The 18864-nt window shown below is 52.0% G+C and overlaps 1 protein-coding gene across 2 annotated transcripts in view; it reads left to right on the forward strand.

Moving 5' to 3' along the window:
• FBN3 (fibrillin 3) overlaps positions 1-18864 on the forward strand; it is an 86684-nt gene that overhangs the window by 64779 nt on the left and 3041 nt on the right. For both annotated transcript variants that reach the window (XM_026455607.1, XM_026455606.1), the window contains exons 56-63: positions 453-659; positions 2359-2484; positions 4506-4628; positions 4854-4970; positions 11523-11651; positions 11744-11863; positions 13630-13864; positions 14707-14857. In XM_026455607.1, the coding sequence (XP_026311392.1) occupies positions 453-659; positions 2359-2484; positions 4506-4628; positions 4854-4970; positions 11523-11651; positions 11744-11863; positions 13630-13864; positions 14707-14857 (1208 nt within the window). The remainder of the gene's footprint in view (positions 1-452; positions 660-2358; positions 2485-4505; positions 4629-4853; positions 4971-11522; positions 11652-11743; positions 11864-13629; positions 13865-14706; positions 14858-18864) is intronic.

An 18864-nucleotide genomic window follows, 5' to 3' on the forward strand; every position in this document is an offset into this window, starting at 1 on the left:
CCTGGCCCTCCCACTGCCTGTTCCTCCCACTGCCTGTCTCTCCCACTACCTGTCCCTCCTACTGCCTGTCCCTCCTACTGCCTGGGAGCTCCCCAAGGGGCCTGGGGCACTGAGGGGCGACCCAGGGAGTTGCTGAGCTAATCTGGACACACATGTCCAGTGCTCCCCTGCTGTCCCTCTTCCCTCTGTCCCTTCTGTTAAATCCTGGAAGAGTGGGAGGCCTTCTCTACGCCTCCTCCAACCTCACTGGCGCCACACCCTGGAACCAACCTTCCCCAGATCTCCCACTTCCTGGGAACTAACCCCAGCCATCTGTCCTGTGCATCTAGCTCCCTCCTGGACACGCCTATTTCCAACATCCCCGAAGAACAGCTTGCCCCAAAGTAAGATCAGTCTTTGCCCCCAAACCGGCCTTCTGGAGTGACCCTTGGCTTTCCTGTTGTTCTCTGCAGACATCCGGCAGGGGCCCTGCTTTGCCGAGGTGCTGCAGGCTACGTGCCAGGCTCTGTCCAGCAGCAGTGAGGCTGTCACCAGGGCTGAGTGCTGCTGTGGGGGTGGTCGGGGCTGGGGGCCCCGCTGCGAGCTCTGTCCCCTGCCTGGCACCTCCGCCTACAGGAAGCTGTGCCCCCACGGCTCAGGCTACACCGCTGAGGGCCGAGGTGGGTGCCCATGCCCTCAGGACCCTCAGGGAGGCAAGAAGCAGAGGAATTTGCTCAGGGTCGTGCGTCTGTACTGCAGCAGGTGCTAGAATGTGTGAGCCACTCTGTGTGCGTGTGTGTGTGTGTGTGTGTGTCTTTGTGCTAGCAGATATGAGAACCAGTACATGTGCTCCATATGCGTGGAAGAACTTGGGGGGTAGAGGGAGCAGGTGTGTGAGTCAGTGTGTGTGTGTGTGTGTGTGTGTGTTCTGAGACAGAGTCTTGCGTTGTTACCCAGGCTGGAGTACAGTGGTGCAATCTCAGCTCACTACAACCTCTGCCTCCCAGTGGCACACCTGTCATCCCAGCACTTTGGGAGGCTGAAGCTGGAGGATTGCTTAAGTTTAACCCCAGGAATTTGGGGCTGCAATGAGCTAAGATAGTGCTACTGCATTCCAGCCTGGGCGACAGAGCGAGACTTTGTCTCCAAAAACAAAAACAAAATAGGCCGGGCACAGTTGCTCACGCTTGTAATCCCAGCACTTTGGGAGGCTGAGGCAGGCGGATCACCTGAAGTCTGGAATTCAAGACCACCCTGGTCAACATGGTGAAACCCCGTCTCTACTAAAAATACAAAAAAATTAGCTGGATGTAGTGGCTGGCGCCTGTAGTGCCAGCTACTTGGGAGGCTGAGGCCGGAGAATGGCGCGAACTCTGGAGGGAGAGCTTGCAGTGAGCCGAGATTGTGCCACTGCACTCCAGCCTGGGCAACAGAGAGAGCCTCCATCTCAAAAAAAAAAAAAAAAAAGAGGGGCCCAGACAGACCCAAAGGGGCCCTTTGAGGCCGTGGGAGAGGCTGGCTCTGGGGCCTGGGGCTCTGGGGAGAGCCAACCTCTCCCACGGCCAGTAAAGATGAGGTTTTGCCATGTTGGCCAGGCTGGTCTCGAACTCCTGGCCTCAAGTGATCCACCCACCTCAGCCTCCCAAAATGCTGGGATTACAGGCGTGAGCTACCACACCTGTCCCACTGTGTGTTCTTTGTAAGTGAGAGCTCGTTCTGGACTACGTGGGAGCCAGTGTGTGTCTGTGTGTGTCAGCTGGGCGGGAAGTATACACCGTGTTCACCTGTGGAAGTAGAAGGCCGTGAGAGGGAGCCAGCGGCCTGTGTGTTGTGGGCTTGGGTGAGTGTACAAGGGCAGGTGTATGAGTGTCTGCGTGTGAGCCAGTGTGAGGACATCAGCGTGTCTCACTGAGTGTGTCACTGAGAGTGAGATGGGTTATCCATGTGACCAGCAGTGACATCAATAGGACTGGGGAGGAAATGGCTTTCTGGGGGTGTGTCTGGGGGGAGAACGGGAGTCCCTGAGTGTGGGTGTGTGTTCCCGTGTTTCTGCAGGAGCGTCTGGGTGTGTGGCTGTTGTGTCATGTTGCATGCACTGTGTGTCTCTGTTGTGCATGTTGGTGCACTGAGGAGGTGTCGCTGTTGAGGCCGGGGCAGGTGGGTGTGTCTCCCCCTCCCTAGAAGCTTCATGGGCTTGTCCTGCGGGCTCAGGTGTCATCCGCAGCCTGAGGATGGGGTCCACGTGGGCTGGGGTGCAGTGGCGGGTGTGGAAGGCAGGCTGGACTTTGCACCGAGGAGAGGGCTGCCGGCTAGAGAGGAGACATGCCTCGATGGCCCAAGGCGGCCAGCCAGCCCCATTTGTACCCTGCTTTTCCCCAGATGTAGATGAATGCCGTATGCTTGCTCACCTGTGTGCTCATGGAGAGTGCGTCAACAGCCTCGGCTCCTTCCGCTGCCACTGTCAGGCCGGGTACACACCAGATGCTACTGCTACCACCTGCCTGGGTGAGCCCAGCCCTCTGCACCTGCACCCTTGGCCCAGCCCGGCCACCTCCTGCACAGCCCCTGACCACAACTTCCCTGAGGCTTTGCAGTTTGCAATGTTAGGGTTTCATTTACGAAGTGGTGCCCGAACCATACAGACAACTGAGGGCCAGGTGCGATGGCCCGCTACTGTAATCCCAGTATTTTGGGAGGTCGAGGTGGGAGGATCACTTGAGGCCAGGAGTTTCAGACTAGCCTGGGCAACATAGCAAGACCCCATCACTAAAAAAAGTTAGCCAGGAATGGTGACCTGTAGTCTGACATGCACCTGTAGCCCCCGATACCTGGGAGGCTGCTTGAGCTCAGGAGTCTGAGGCTTCCGTGAGCTATGATTGCGCCACTGCAGTCCAACCTGGGTGACAGAGACCCTGTCTCTTAAAAAATGAAAAAGAAGGCCGGGCGCGGTGGCTCATGCCTGTGATCCCAGCACTTTGGGAGGCCGAGGCGGGTGGATCACGAGGTCAGGAGTTCAAGACCAGCCTGGCCAAGATGGTGAAACTCCGTCTCTACTGAAAATGCAAAAAAAATTGGCCGGGCGTGGTGGCACGCACCGATAATCCCATAATCCCAGCTACTCCGGAGGCTGAGGCAGAGAATTGCTTAAACCTGTAGGGGTGGAGCTTGCAGTGAGCCGAGATCATGCCAGTGCTCTCCAGCCTGGGCGACAGAGCGAGACTCTGTCTCAAAACAAACAAACAAACAAACAAAAAAACCACACACAGGCCACGCATGGTAGCTCATGCTTATAATCCCAGCACTTTGGGAGGTCAAGGTGGGCACATCATTTGAAGCCAGTATTTCAAGACCAGCCTGGCCAAGATGGTAAAACCCCATCTGTACTAAAAATACAAAAATTAGTTGCACGTGCTTGTGCACGCCTATAATCCCAGCTACTTGAGGGGCTGACGCAGGAGAATCATTTGAACCCGGGAAGTAGAGGTTGTAGTGAGCTGAGATCATGCCACTGCACTGTAGCCTGGGCAACAGAGTGAGACTCTGTCAAGAAAGAAAGAGAAAGGAAGAAAGGGAGAAAGAGAAAAAGAAGGGAAGGGAAGGGGAGAGGAGGGGAGGGGAGAGAAAAGAGAAGAGAGAGAAAGAAAAGAAAAAAGAAAGGAAAAGGAAGAAAGAAAGAAAGAAAAGAAAAGAAAAGGAAAGAAAAGAAAAAAAAAGAGAGGAAGTAAGGGAAGGAAGGCCAGGTGAGGTGGCTTATGCCTGTAATCCCAGCACATTTTGGGAAGCTGAGGCAGGAGGATCACTTGAGGCCAGGAGTTTGAGACCAGCCTGACCAACATTGTGAACCCATCTCTACTAAAAAAAAAAAAAGAAAAACAAAAAAATTAGCCAGGTGTGGTAGTATGTGCCAGTAATGCCAGCTGCTTGGGAGGCTGAGGCAGGAGAATTGTTTGAACATGGGACGCGGAGGTTGCAGTGAGCCGAGATTGCGCCATTGCATTCCAGCCTGGGTGATGCAGTGAGAGTCCGTCTCAAGAAAGAAAGAGAGGAAGGAAGGAAGGGAGGGAGGGAGCATCCTTTCCTTCTCCCACCCCCACCCCATTTGGGCCACTTTCCTGCTGTTGTTTCTTCCTTTTATTTTGCACTTCCTGAGATTTTTCAGTTACGTTTTGTAGTAAGTGTACATCTAAGTCAGCAGGAGGCAAACCCCAGCCCGAGGGTCAAATCTGGCCCTCCAATTGTTCTTGTCAATAAAGTTTTATTAGCACACAGCCATACACATTTGTCTGCTTACCCTCAGTGGCTGCTTTGCTAGTACAAAGGCCACATGGAGTAGTTGTGTCCGAGACGATGTGGCCTGCAAAACCAAATGTGTTTACCATCTGGCTTTTTGCAGAAAAAGTGTTAATTCCTGTGTAAGTCCACAGATTCCGGATGGTCCGGATCTGGGTGGAGACCCCAGTCCCTGAACACCCCCCAGGGAATGTCTGTCTAACCCTGCCCCATCACACCCTGCTGTCCTTCCCTAGATGTGGACGAGTGCAGCCAGGTCCCCAAGCCATGTACCTTCCTCTGCAAAAACACGAAGGGCAGTTTCCTATGCAGCTGTCCCCGAGGCTACCTGCTAGAGGAGGGCGGCAGGACCTGCAAAGGTGATGTCCTTTCAACTCTTCCCCACCCCCGCCACTGCATGCACTCTAGGGCCCTGCTCCTGTCCCCTGCAATCTCACCCCCTCCCATCTGCATGGAGTCAAGCACCATCTCTGGGATCTTTCTCTTGTCATCCCTCTGCCTGGAGGTGACAAGGGCAGCCCCTGGGAAGCCCCTAACCCCCGACTGGGCCCTGCCCTGAGCCTGCTGGACTATCTGTGCTGCAGACCTGGATGAATGCACCTCCCGGCAGCACAACTGTCAGTTCCTCTGTGTCAACACTGTGGGCGCCTTCACCTGCCGCTGTCCGCCCGGCTTCACCCAGCGCCACCAGGCCTGCTTCGGTGAGTGACCCTTGCCCCTCACCGGGAGGTGATGCACAACCCCAGCCTTAGTTAATTTGCTCACCAAGAAAATATCAAGCTGGCCAGGCGCAGTGGCTCATGCCTGTAATCCCAGCACTTTGGAAAGCCGAGGCGGGCGGATCACCTGAGGTCAGGAGTTCAAGACCAGCCTGGCCAATATGGTGAAACCCCATCTCTACTAAAAATGCACACAAAAAAAATAGCCTGGAATGGTGGCAGGTGCCTGTAATCCCACCTACTCGAGAGGCTGAGGCAGGAGAATCTCTTGAACCCAGGAGGCAGAGGTTGTGGTGAGCCAAGATCACGCCACTGCACTCCAGCCTGGGCAAAAAGCGAAACTCTGTCTCAAAAAAAAAAAAAAAAAGCACCCAACATGTACTGGACATTGGGAACGTGGGGGTGATCAGAACAAAGTCCTTACTTCCTCAGTGCTTGCTTCCTGGAGGCATCTAGAACCTCCTTCCTCTCCTTTGGGAGGAGAGAGGCCCTCTGGCCTTGGCTTATGGCACCTTGCCTTCCCCCTGACAAGTGCCTGCTGGGTCTCCCTCCCAGAGCCTCCCCAGAGCGCTCCTGAAATCCCAGGTCTCACATAGTCCCAAGAGGAAATCAGTTCCACAGCTAAAGTCACAAGAGCATCTGCTACCATCATTGTTTCTTAGTGTCTTGTGGCTCCCAGGGAACCCAATCTTCCACAAAGGCAGAGCCTAGTCAAGGGTGGCGCCATTCATGCTCCAACTAATCTGCCTAGACAGCACCTACTGTGTACCAGGCAGTGCTCCAGACCAAAGGGTGGCAAACTCCAGTCTGCCAGCCAAGCCCGGCCCCCTGCTTGCTTTTGTTAATAAAGTTTTATTGACACACAGCCAAACCCACTTGCTTACAATCACCTGTGGCTGCTTTTGCACTATATTGGCAGAGAAGAGTCTTGGGACAGAGCCTGTTACAGAAACAGAAATGGTTTGTCGGGCCCTGTTATAGACCCTGGGGGTACAGCAACAAACATAAGAGGCAGGACTTTTTCGTCATGGAACTTTCCTTCTGGCACAGAATCAGACTAGAAGCAGACATAACAAGAAATTAACAGAATGGTGTGGCTGGGTGTGGTAGCTCATGCCTGTAACCCCATCACTTTGGGAGGCTGAGGCTGGCAGATCACTTGAGGACAGAAATTCGAGACCAGCCTGGCCAACATGACAAAACCCCGTCTCTACTAAAAATACAAAAATTAACTGGGCGTGGTGGTAGCGCCTGTAATCCCAACTACTCAGGAGGCTGAGGCAAGATAAACACTTGAACCTGGGAGGTGGAGGTTGCAGTGAGTCAAGATTGTGCCACTGCACTCCAGCCTCGGGGACACAGCAAGACTCTGTCTCAAAAACAAACAAACAAAAAATTAACAGAATAGTGTGCTCAAAGGTGATGTGTGTCATGAAAGAAAGAAAAAATAAAAGCAGGAGTTCAGGAAAGAAGGAGAGGGCCACAGGGTTGTTTTGGGAGGCAGGGAGAGATTGGTTGTTGTTGGGTTTTGGTTGTGTTGTGTAGTTTGTTTGTTTGTTATAGAAATGGAGTCTTGCTCTATCAGCCAGGCTGGAATATGTGATTTGATCACAGCTCACTGAAACCTCAAATTCCTGGGCTCAAGCAATCCTCCCACTTCAGCTTCCCTAGTACTTGGGACTACAGGCTCACCACGCCTGGGTTTTTTGTTTCTTAGAGATGGAGTCTCTTAATGACTCTGTTGCCCGGGCTTGAGTACTGTGGCTATTCACAAATGTGATCATAGCACACTGAAGCCTCAAACTCCTGGTGTCAAGTGATCCTCCCATCTCAGCCTCCTGAAAGGGCTTCAGTTTTTTTGTTTTTTTGTTTTTTCTTTTGAGACAGAGTCTCGCTCTGTCGCCCGGGCTGGAGTGCAGTGGCCGGATCTCAGCTCACTGCAAGCTCCGCCTCCCAGGTTTATGCCATTCTCCTGCCTCAGCCTCCCGAGTAGCTGGGACTACAGGCGCCCGCCACCTCGCCTGGCTAGTTTTTTGTATTTTTTAGTAGAGATGGGGTTTCACCGTGTTAGCCAGGATGGTCTCAATCTCCTGACCTTGTGATCCGCCCGTCTCGGCCTCCCAAAGTGCTGGGATTACAGGCTTGAGCCACCACGCCCAGCCAGGGCTGCAGTTTTAAGAGAGGGATCAGGTGAAGTGTCACCAAAAGAGAACATTTGGCTGGGCATTGTGGCTCATACCTGTAATCTCAGCACTTTGGGAGGATGGCTTAGGGCCAGGAGTTGGAGACCAGCCAGGCAACATGGCAAGACTCCATCTCTACAAAAAATACAAAATTAGCTAGAGGTGGTGACACCTCACTGTAGTCTTAGCTACTCAGGAGGCTGAGGTGGGAGGATCTCTTGAACCCAGGAGGTTGAGGCTGCAGTGAGCAATGTTCATGCCACTGCAGTCCAACCTAGGGGACAGAGCAAGACTCTTTCTCAAAAAAAAAAAAAAAAAAAAGAGAGAGAGAGACAAAGAGAGAGAGAGAACATTTGAACAAAGACTCTTGAAATAAGATGCATTTCACTTTTTCTGCAACAGTAAAGTTTTCAGCCGGGCATGATGGCTCACATCTGTGATGCCAGCATTTTGGGAGGCTGAGGCAGGAGGATTGCTTCAGCTCAGGAGTTTGAGACCAGCCTGGGCAACATAGCGAGATCCCATCTCTATTAAAAACAAAAACAAACAAACAAAAAAAACCAGTAAAGTTTTCACTGGAAGTGTGAGCAGCTGCATGGATCAGGGCCATGCATCACATGGGTACCATCTATGGAGCAAGCTCACACATGACTCTCACTAGAAAAGAGTTTAAATTCTCAGCCAGGCAGGTAGTGGTGTGAGGCTCAACTTGATCAAAAGTCAACAAATCTTTTCTGTAAAGGGCTCAAGAGAAGTAAATATTTTCAGCTTTCTTTTTTTTTTTTTTTTTTTTTGAGACGGAGTCTGGCTCTGTCACCCAGGCTGGAGTACAGTGGCCGGATCTCAGCTCACTGCAAGCTCCGCCTCCCGGGTTTACGCCATTCTCCTGCCTCAGCCTCCCGAGTAGCTGGGACTGCAGGCACCCGCCACCTCGCCCGGCTAGTTTTTTGTATTTTTTTAGTAGAGACGGGGTTTCACTGTGTTAGCCAGGATGGTCTCGATCTCCGGACCTCGTGATCCGCCCGTCTCGGCCTCCCAAAGTGCTGGGATTACAGGCTTGAGCCACTGCGCCCGGCGAGAAGTAAATATTTTCAGCTTTATAGTTGTCTCTGTCACTATGATTGGACACTGCCATGGTAGCATCAAAGCAACCGGAGAGATACATAAATGAAAGGCCGTGTCTGTGTGCCAATAAAACTTTATTGATACAACAGACAGTGGCTTGGATTTTGTCCCAGGGTGTTCCCGTTTGCTGATGACTAAACTATTAATAGAAGAGCAAACTACATGACCACAGTAGGCCAGCCTGACACTTGGTTTGCTTTGCTAGATGTAAGGGAAAGAAATTGTGGGTGCTGGCAGACATTTCTGTTTTTAATTTTTGAGATGGAGTCTTGCTCTGTTGCCCAGGCTGGAGATTGCAATGATACAATCTCAGCTCACTGCAATCTCACCTCCCAGGTTCAAGCGATCCTCCTGCCTTAGCCTCCCAAGTAGCTAGGACTACAGGTGTGCGCCACCACGCCCGGCTAATTTTTGTATTTTTTTTTCTTTTTTTTGAGATGGAGTCTCGCTCTGTCCCCCAGGCTGGAGTGCAGTGGCGCGATCTAGGCTCACTGCAAGCTCTGCCTCCCGGGTTCACGCCATTCTCCTGCCTCAGCTTCCTGAGGGGCTGGGACTACAGGCACCCGCCACAGCGCCCGGCTAAGTTTTTGTATTTTTCAGTAGAAACAGGGTTTCACCGTGTTAGCCAGGATGGTCTCGATCTCCTGATCTCGTGATCCGCCCACCTCGGCCTCCCAAAGTGCTGGGATTACAGGCGTGAGCCACTGCGCCCAGCCTAATTTTTGTATTTTTAATAGAGACAGGGTTTTGCCATGTTGCCTGGGCTGGTCTTAAACTCCTGGGCTCAAGCAATCTGCCCACCTCAGCCTTCCAAAGTGCTGGGATTGCAGGCATGAGCCACAGTGCCTGTCTGTACCAGACATTTCTTTCTAGCCAGAGTGTAGACCTATTCTCTGTGGCCCCTCAAGTGACAGCTCAGGTAGCTACAGGAGCCACTCCTACTTAGAAGCTTCATGTTCCCTTGTCTGTTGTTCCCAAGAGATATTCAATTTTTGTTTGTTTCTGTTTTTCTGAGACAGAGTCTCACTCTGTCACCCAGGCTGGAGTGCGGTGGAGTGATCATGGCTCACTGTAACCTCCACCTCCTGGGTTCAAATGATTCTCCTGCCTCAGCCTCCTGAGTAGCTGGGATTACAGGCATGCAGCACTATATCCAGCTAATTTTTGTATTTTTAGTAGAGACGGGGTTTCACTATCTTGGCCAGGCTGGTCTCGAACTCCCAGCCTGAGGTGATCCGCCCACCTTGGCCTCCCAAAGTATTGGGATTACATGCATGAGCCACTGTGCCTGGCCCCGAGAAAGACTCTACATCTCCACAGATATATGCTTAGAGTTAAGGATCTCTGTACTCAAGGAAGCCAAAAGCAAGGTTTTCCACCAGGAATTTGTTGTTCATTCCCCAAAATCCCAGTTCAAATGCAATATACCAGTCATGGGCTCCTACCTTTGTACCAATGCTCTCTGGCCATTGTACCAATGCCCTCCTACCATCATAGCAACCTGGCCGTTTTAGTCAGCTCAGGCTGCCATAACAAAATACCATAGACTGCAAGTGTAGGATTTAGCAAATTCAAATCCAAAAACTGGGCTGGGTGCAGTGGTTTGCACCTGTAATCCCAGCACTTTAGGAGGCTGAGGCGGGAGGATCTCTTGAGCCCAGGAGTTTCAGACCAGCCTGGGGCACATAGTGGACAACGTAGTCCCCACTAGAAATAGAAAAATTAGCCAGGCATGGTCTTGTGCACCTGTAGTCCTAGCTATCCAGGAGGCTGAGGTGGGAGGATCACCAGAGCCCGGGAGGTGGAGGTTGCAGTGAGCTGAGATTGTGCCACTTCACTCCATCCCAGGAGACAGAATGAGATCCTATCTAAAAAAAAAGAAAATTAATAGTTGGTTAAATGAAGCAGAGCAAATCCACACCAAGTGAAGATATGGTGGCCATTTAAAATTATGCTAATAAGAATAGTAAGAGAAAATATATATGTATGTGTATATATATATTTGAGATGAAATCTCGCTCTGTCAGTCACCCAGACTGGAGTTCAGTGGCACAATCTCAGCTCATCGCAACCTCCACCTCCCGGGTTCAAGCGATTCTCCTGCCTCAGCCTCCCTAGTAGCTGGGACTACAGTAGCACACCTGGCTAAATTTCTTTTCGTATTTTTAGTAGAGATGGGGTTTCACCATGTTGGCCAGGCTGGTCTCGAACTCCTGACTTCAGGTGATCCGCTCCCTAGGCCTCCCAAAGCACTGGGATTACAGGCATGAGCCACTGTAACCAGCCCCCAAGAATAGTAAGACTATTTAAAGACATAGAAAGATGTTCACAGACTATTCAGTGTAAAACAATAGCTTACACACACACACACACACACACACACACACAGAGAGGGAGAGAGAGACATGGACAACCCATACACCGGGTGGCTTAAACTACAGAGATTTATTTTTTTCAATTCTGGAGGCCGGGCAGTTCAGGATCAAGGTGGCAGCATGGTTGGTTCTGTAAGGGCTCTCTTCTTGGTTTGCAGACAGCCGCCTTCTTGCTGTGTCCTCACTTGGCAGAGACAGAGCAAGTTTTCTGGTGTCTCTTCTTATAAGGGCACTGTTCTCATCATAAAAGCCCTACCCTCATGACCTTATCTAACCCTGATCACCTCCCAAAGACCTAATCTCCAAATACCATCCCACTGGGGGTTGGGGCTTCAACATAGGATTTTGGAGACACAAACATTCAGTCCATAGCACCGGCTGACTTCACACTATTGTCAGGTTTCCATGAGAACAAAACTCAACAGGCAACCCAATGTCATTTTTCCATGGGAGAAGGAAAAGAGTCTTTATCTTTTACTCTTTTACCAGGTACTGCCCCAAGCCTTTTACATGATTAGGTTAATTTAATTATCTCTTGCACACACACAAAAATGCAATGAGGTAGACATTATCATCTCCATGTTATGGCTGAGGACATCGAGGCACAGAGAGGGTAGGTAAGTTGCCCAAGGACACACAGCTTCGAGGCAGTGGAGATGAGATTCTTAATGTGCAGGATCTCAAAGACTATTCTTTGAGTCGGGAACTGTTACAGATCTCATTTCACAGAGTGGGAAACAGGCACAGAGAGGAACTTGCCTGAAGCCACACAGTGGTGGAACTGGCATTGTGTCCCCTGACACGAGTTCTTTAACCAGCAAGCAACCCTGCCCGATCTCTCTCCTCTGCAGACAATGATGAGTGCTCAGCCCAGCCTGGCCCATGTGGTGCCCGCGGGCACTGCCACAACACCCCGGGCAGCTTCCGCTGTGAATGCCACCAAGGCTTCACCCTGGACAGCTCAGGCCATGGCTGTGAAGGTACAGCCCAGCTTTGGCTGAGGTCTAGTGTTTGGGGGTGTTGGTCCTGAGAGCCGTCTGGTAAACCCTCTCTCCCTCTCTCTATGTCTCAGATGTGAATGAATGTGATGGACCCCACCATTGCCAGCACGGCTGTCAGAACCAGCTAGGGGGCTACCGCTGCGGCTGCCCCCAGGGTTTCACCCAGCACTCCCAGTGGGCCCAGTGTGTGGGTGAGTGGAAGGGGCTGGGAAGAAGCTGGGGCCCCTACCAGAATCTGCTCAGAGCAGGTGACTAACAGATACCACCCTGCAAGATGTTGTGACAAGCTCAATTATATAAAGATTGAACAGGCCAGCCCAGAAGGTAGTGAGTTCCCCACTGTTGGGGAGTCAAGGTGCAGCAGAATAAGCATGGAAAAGTGTCTGAGTTCATTCCTTAGGGCATGGTGGCCTGGAGGACTCAGTTGAGACAGATTCTGAGACCTGAAGTCTGCAATTCTGTGATCACAGGGAAAGAGTGCTGTGATTGATTAGTGATGTCTGCCATAAGTATGATTACTGATGTCTGCTATGGATGCTGCAAGGGGCGATGGAGGTGTGAATGCTATATCATTGTCACAGCTATTGCAGAGGCCCTTCATTTGGGGAGCTAGCCTTCTGCCCCGCAACCTTCCCCTATCTTCTGGCTGTTCCAGGACCTCCTAGCAACCCGTTTCACTGCTCTCTCCATTCCTCCACTACAGTGCAGCTTTCACCCTCTACCATTTTCGGGCCCACTTGCTCTCTCCTGAGACCTCTCCTCAGCCTCCATCCACCTCTACTGCTCTGGACACCACAGTCTGCCCCTCCTGGACACTCTCTCCTGTGGCCTTTGTGATGTGGCTGTCCCTGCTCTCCCACTGCCTCAGAGGCACTACCTTCTCTGCCCTCTCCTTTTGTCTCTCGTGGTGGGTCTTTAGCTAAGTTCTTCTCAGGCTTCCCACACCACATGACCCTGTCCCCCGAGGCAAGGTGCTTGTCCTCTAGGGATCTTGGGGATCCCACAGACCATCGGCCTTTGCTGGCAACTCTTCCTCAACTTGTCTCCTCCTCTCTGTACTGACTCATTCATTCTTTCCCCAACTGTTTGCCAAGGACCTGCCTTTCACTAGGCCCTGAGCTCAGATGCAGAAGTGAGCTGAAAAACCATTTCTGCCTTGAGTTGTTCAGTCCAGCAAAGGAAACAGGAATTAATTAGACTCCTAACTAGGTTCTCAACAGAGGACCATTTTACCCCCTATAGTACATTTTGAAGTGTCTGGGAGACATTTTTGGTCATCACAACTGGGATCCAGCATGGTAGTTCACTCTTGTGGGATATTGAGGTAGGAGGATCGTTTGAGGCCAGGAGTTCAAGACCAGCCTAGGCAACATAGAAAGACCCCCATCTCTACAAAAAGTTAAAAGATTAGTCAGGCATATTGGTGCACACCTGTAGTCCCAGCTACTCGGGAGGCTGAGGCAGGAGGATCCCTTGAGCCCAGGAGGTCAAGGCTACAGTGCACTATGGTTGCACCACTGCACTCCAGCCTGAGCAACAGAGTGAAACTCCCAACTCTAAACAGACAATTGGAGGCAAATGGGTTTTCCTGGCATCAAGCGGGTGGAGGCCAGGGGTACTGCTCGTTGTCCCACAGTGTAAGGACGGCTCCTCCCTAGAGAGAGATCCGGCCCCAAATGTCCATAGCGCTGAGGGTGAGAAAGCTTGTCCTAGATCATCCCACACTTTGGGGTTTAGGGGAAGTGTTGAGAGATGCAGTGAAGGAGAACCACAGGGTTTGGGACAGCGGGGCTATGGGGCGCATCTAGTCTCAGGGCTCACTGCCAGGTTGCTGGAGGCTTTGACATTGGACTTGGGCTCTGAACAGAGAGCATTCCAGGTGGAGGGCTCTGGGGGGTGAGAAGGCTGCGCCGCCTCACCTCTGCGTCCTCCCTCTCCTCCTCCTTTCCTCCCACAGATGAGAACGAGTGTGCCCTGTCGCCCCCCACCTGCGGGAGCGCCTCCTGTCGCAACACTCTTGGTGGCTTCCGCTGCGTCTGCCCCTCTGGCTTTGACTTTGATCAGACCCTTGGGGGCTGCCAGGATGTGGATGAGTGCGCCGGACGGCGTGGCCCCTGTAGCTACAGCTGTGCCAACACTCCTGGTGGCTTCCTGTGCGGCTGTCCTCAAGGCTTCTTCCGGGTTGGGCAAGGGTGAGAGGCTGGAGTGGGGCGAGCAGACTCCATGCCCTGCAAGCATCCATGCATGCGCGTGCGCGTGCACACACACACACACGCACACACATGGGGCTTTGTGTATGCCAAGAATTTACCAGAAGAGCTCCTTCTGCCCATGCATGCAGGCATTTACCCACATATGCACAGAGTCCTGGACACACAGAGGCACAGTGGTACCTGTACCTGTCCACACACAGGCTCACACCACTAACATGTAGTTGTCCACATGGCACACACCCGTACCAGTATGCGTGGGCACCCTCGTGCATTTACAGATCCCAGCATGCACACGTTTGTGTGCGCGCATGTCCAAGTGTGCACTCAGGCTCATGCATGCCCGCATCCCTGGGGGCACTGTGCCATTGCTACATCCTGGTTTGCACAGGTGAGGAAGCACGCATCAGCTGTCTATGAGTGCTCACATTATACACACCCCCCCCGGGCACACTCAGGGAGATTGACACATTCCTACGAGCACACATGTGCCCGCATGAGTTATTCCCCATGTGAACACACAGGTTGGCACACGCACACGCCCCGGGTATGCTAATGTCCCTTCATCCATCCCAGCCTGTGCCTGTCCTCTCACTCCTGTGTTCACACCTATGCCCAGGTGAACCAAGGGACTCACATGCACGCCCTTACGTGGTGCACACACACTCGTGCACACGGAGTCACACCAGCACATGCTCAGAGGCACATGTGTGCATGGGCATTTGCAGCATGACTCAGAAAAGAGGATGGGGGTGGAGTGAGGTGGCTGGGGAGGTCCCATCAGCCTACCTCTGAAATCCCCCACCCTGCTCATCCTGTTGCAGGCACTGTGTCTTCGGCCTGGGCTTCAGCCCTGGACCCCAGGACACCCCGGACAAAGAGGAGCTGCTCTCGACTGAAGCCTGCTACGAATGCAAGATCAACGGCCTCGCTCCCCGGGACCGGCCACGACGCAGTGCCCACAGGGACCACCAGGTGACATGGGTGCTGCACTGGGCGGGGGTGGCCAGGGAATGGGTGAGTGTAGGAAAGAGGCTGTGGACCCGACTTAGTCATGTCAGTCCCCCAAGAAGGAGCACCAGGCTCCACATCCCCATGTCATGTGCCAGCTTGGGACCTTCTTGTGCTCTCTCAGCCCTGGGATTTTTCTTGGGGGATCTCTGGGGGACACATCTCCTGAGCACTCTACCTCACTCCTGGTGACAAGTCAGGCATCTTCCATATAGACCCTGGCCGGGCTGTGACGCTCTCTCTGGGTCCCGTTTATAAAGGCACTTGGATGCGGGGACATACCCGGGCCCCTCCAACCCTGCCTGCACCCTGGAATCTGTCACCTCCTCACCTCGTAGTTGGTGAATCCCTCCCTTGGGACCCTTTTGGGATTTAGTTCCAGTGGGGCCCTAAGTGGCCTCTGTGCCACAGCTGTGCCCATCTCAGCTCTTCTGTGCATCCCTCTGGGCTGTTCTCACAAACCCTTAGCCCAAGTTAAGCCCAAGCCCCTTCCCTGTCTGAGCCTTGGGGAGGCGAGTCTTTTCTCTAGGGACCCCAACAGAGGCTCCCCTTAGGAGCCCCAGGGTCCCAACCTATACCCACTCAGCATCTGGCCTGTACCGCTCTTGTGCCTGAGGTGCTCCTGGAGTTCCTGAACCTGCCTTGTCTCTAGGACTCTCAGGGATCTTCAACACACCACTCGGTAGCCGTAGGGCAGGCCTATGCCTCCGTCCCTCCTGCCCCCTCGGGCCACCCTATCAAGGTGTGCAGAGAGGGCAGTTTTGCCACAGCTGCCAGCTGCTTGCCCCTCAACTGAAGAGTCCCTGACAACGGGTCAGTCCTGCAGCCATCACCCAAGGGATCTGAAAGCCAAAAATGTATTCAACACCTGCTGTATGCAGGTGTCACTCCACGTGCTCTGTGTTCACAGCCTCTCAATGTTTATGACAACCCTGGGAGGTGTAGATGCCACTATTTATTTTATTTATTTTTTATTTTTTGAGACGGAGTCTCGCTCTTGTTGTCCAGGCTGGAGTGCAATGGCGTGATCTCAGCTGACCACAATCTCTGCCTCTCGGGTTCAGGCGATTCTCCTGCCTCAGCCTCCCAAGTAGCTGTGATTACAGGCGTGCACCACCACACCCAGCTAATTTTGTATGTTTAGTAGAGACAGGGTTTCTCCATGTTGGTCAGGCTGATCTCGAACTCCTGATCTCAGGTGATCCGCCCGCCTCGGCCTCCCAAAGTGCTGGGATTACAGGCACGAACTACTGCACCCGGCCTAGATGCCACTATTATCCCAACTTTACAGATGGAGGAACTGAGGCTCAGAGAAGTTAGGGCACATGCCCAAGATACAGAACTTGAACGTGGTGGTTCAGAGATTCCATGGCTATGGCACATGGACTTCTCTTTACAAGCAGCCTTGGCATCCGTGGCCAGCCATCCTGGGCCTCTCTGCCTTCCGAAGCCATCACTTTACATTGTTTCCCAAACAATTATCATTGAGCATGGAAACCATTCCCCCGAGCTCACCCTCACTGCAGACATTTAGGACGGAGCTTCTTCACTCCATAGATTTTACTGAATACCGCTGCTGGGCACTGTAATGGAGCAACAGTGAACAACAACAACAACAAAAACACCTGCCCTCGTGAGACTGATATTCTAAAAGGGAGACACACAAGAAATCAACATGTAAAACATATCATATTTTATAACACATGACAAATATGATACATGATAAGTGCTACGGGGAAAAACAAAGTGAGAAATGGGATATGGTTATTGGGCTTGAGAGGCTTTCTATATTAGATAAAATGTGAGTGTATTACTTTGTATTACTGAAAGGCCCTTTTCCCCTCTAGTTATTTTTTCCCCCTTGCTGGGAAAAACTGTGGATATATATATTATCCCATAGTTACTGGTATTTTCTGTAGACTTCATAAGGGCAGAACTGTGTCTGTAGGATTTACTACTATATTGGCACCCCTTGGTACTCAGTAAGAGTGAGTGGAGTGGTTGTCAGGGTCCCAGGGCACAAGTAGATCAAGACAGAGAAGGGTAATTTTTGTATTTTTAGTAGAGATGGGGTTTCACCATGTTGGCCAGGCTGGTCTCAAACTCCTGGCCTCAAGTGATCAGCTCACTTCAGCCTTCCAAACTGCTAGGATTACAGGTGTGAGCCACTGTGCCCAACCAAGGCCAGGATTTTGAGAGCAGCCTGCGTAACATAGTGGGACCCCCTCCACCTACAAAAAGTAAAAATATTAGCCAGCTGTGGTGACATGTGCCTGTAGTCCCAGCTACTTGGGAGGCCGAGGCGGGAAGATTACTTGAACCCAAGAGTTCGAAGCGGCAGTGAGCTGTGATCACACCTCCGGACACTCCAGCCTGGGTGACAGACTGAGACCCTGTCTCAAAAATAGGGCTGGGTTGTGCCTTTACCTGCAATACCCACTGACTGCCAGCAGGTGTTGGTAAGAGCATAAGTCTTAACAACATTCCGTGGGAAGAAGGCCTGAGATCTCCGGAATTGAGGGGCTGGAGAACAGGAATAACTTTCACTTGAATGCAACAGCAAAACACTCCATCGGCATGTAAATGAGGCCAAACCAACACAGTGCTCCCCAAAACAAAAGCAAAGAAAACACAGATGACTTTCTGTGTGATTGGATACGTCACCGAGCCCTGGGGTAGCCTGCCATTGAGGCTCGCTGTCTTATTCAGGGCCCTGTCCAGCTGCCAAGACCAGGAAGGCACTTCAGAGGAGCTTAAATAAAGAAGGGTTTGTCATTGGCACACAGGGGGCTCTCAAAGAGAGCCAGATGCAGGAAGCACAGCGGAAGCTATCAGGCGGCTCTTCTGTCTGGTCCTTTACGCTCTCCTCTCTGGCCCTGCTTGGCATACCGTTTCTCTCACTGTCAGCTCTGGCATTCTTTTAGGGGCTGGCTTCTGCGGAAAGGCCCTTGTTCCTAACACTAGCCATCCCAAGACACTTCTGAGTGACCTTAGGGCTCTGGGGTCCCAATGTCATCTGAGTAATCCCCTGACTGCTGGGTCTCTGAGAGCAAATCTTTGATTCCCTTGGCCCAGGCTGGCAGGAGTCTGAGCAAGGTCCCTTAGCTGAGACTAGGGATCTGTAGTGTGTAACAGTGGCTGTCTCCCTGCCTCTCTCAGAAGCAGCCTCAGCCTTTTGCCACTGAGTCTACAGATCCAGCTGACCACTGGCCTTGCGGATGAAGAACCAGACTTGAGATGCCAGGGGAAGCAGCATTTTCCTCCACTTTATTTTTTATTCTTTTTTTTAATTTTTTTATTTTTTTATTTTTTATTTTATTATTATTTTTTTGAGACGGAGTCTCGCTCTGTCGCCCGGGCTGGAGTGCAGTGGCCGGATCTCAGCTCACTGCAAGCTCCACCTCCCAGGTTTATGCCATTCTCCTGCCTCAGCCTCCCGAGTAGCTGGGACTACAGGCACCCGCCACCTCACCCGGCTGGTATTTTTTTGTATTTTTTTAGTAGAGACGGGGTTTCACCGTGTTAGCCAGGATGGTTTCGATCTCCTGACCTCGTGATCCGCCCGCCCGTCTTGGCCTCACAAAGTGCTGGGATTACAGGCTTGAGCCACCGCGCCTGGCCTTTTTTTTTTTTTTTTTTTTTTGAGACAAGGTCTCACTCTGTCACCCTGGCTGGAATGCGGTGGTGCAATCATAGCTCACTGCAGCCTTGAACTACAGCAATCCTCCCACCTCAATCCCCCAAGTAGCTGAGACCACAGGCATGTGCATCACCATGCCTGCCCAGCTAATTTTTGTGTTTTTTGTAGAGACAGGGTTCACTGTGTTGCCCAGGCTGGTCTCAAACTCCTGGGCTCAAGTGATCCACCCACCTCAGCTTCCCAAAGTGCTGGAAGTAAAGGCATGAGTCACCGTGCCCATTCTATTTATTTATTTATTTATTTATTTATTTATTTATTTATTTATTTATTT

Source organism: Piliocolobus tephrosceles, chromosome 21, assembly GCF_002776525.5.
Source record: "Piliocolobus tephrosceles isolate RC106 chromosome 21, ASM277652v3, whole genome shotgun sequence".
NCBI lineage: Eukaryota > Metazoa > Chordata > Mammalia > Primates > Cercopithecidae > Piliocolobus > Piliocolobus tephrosceles.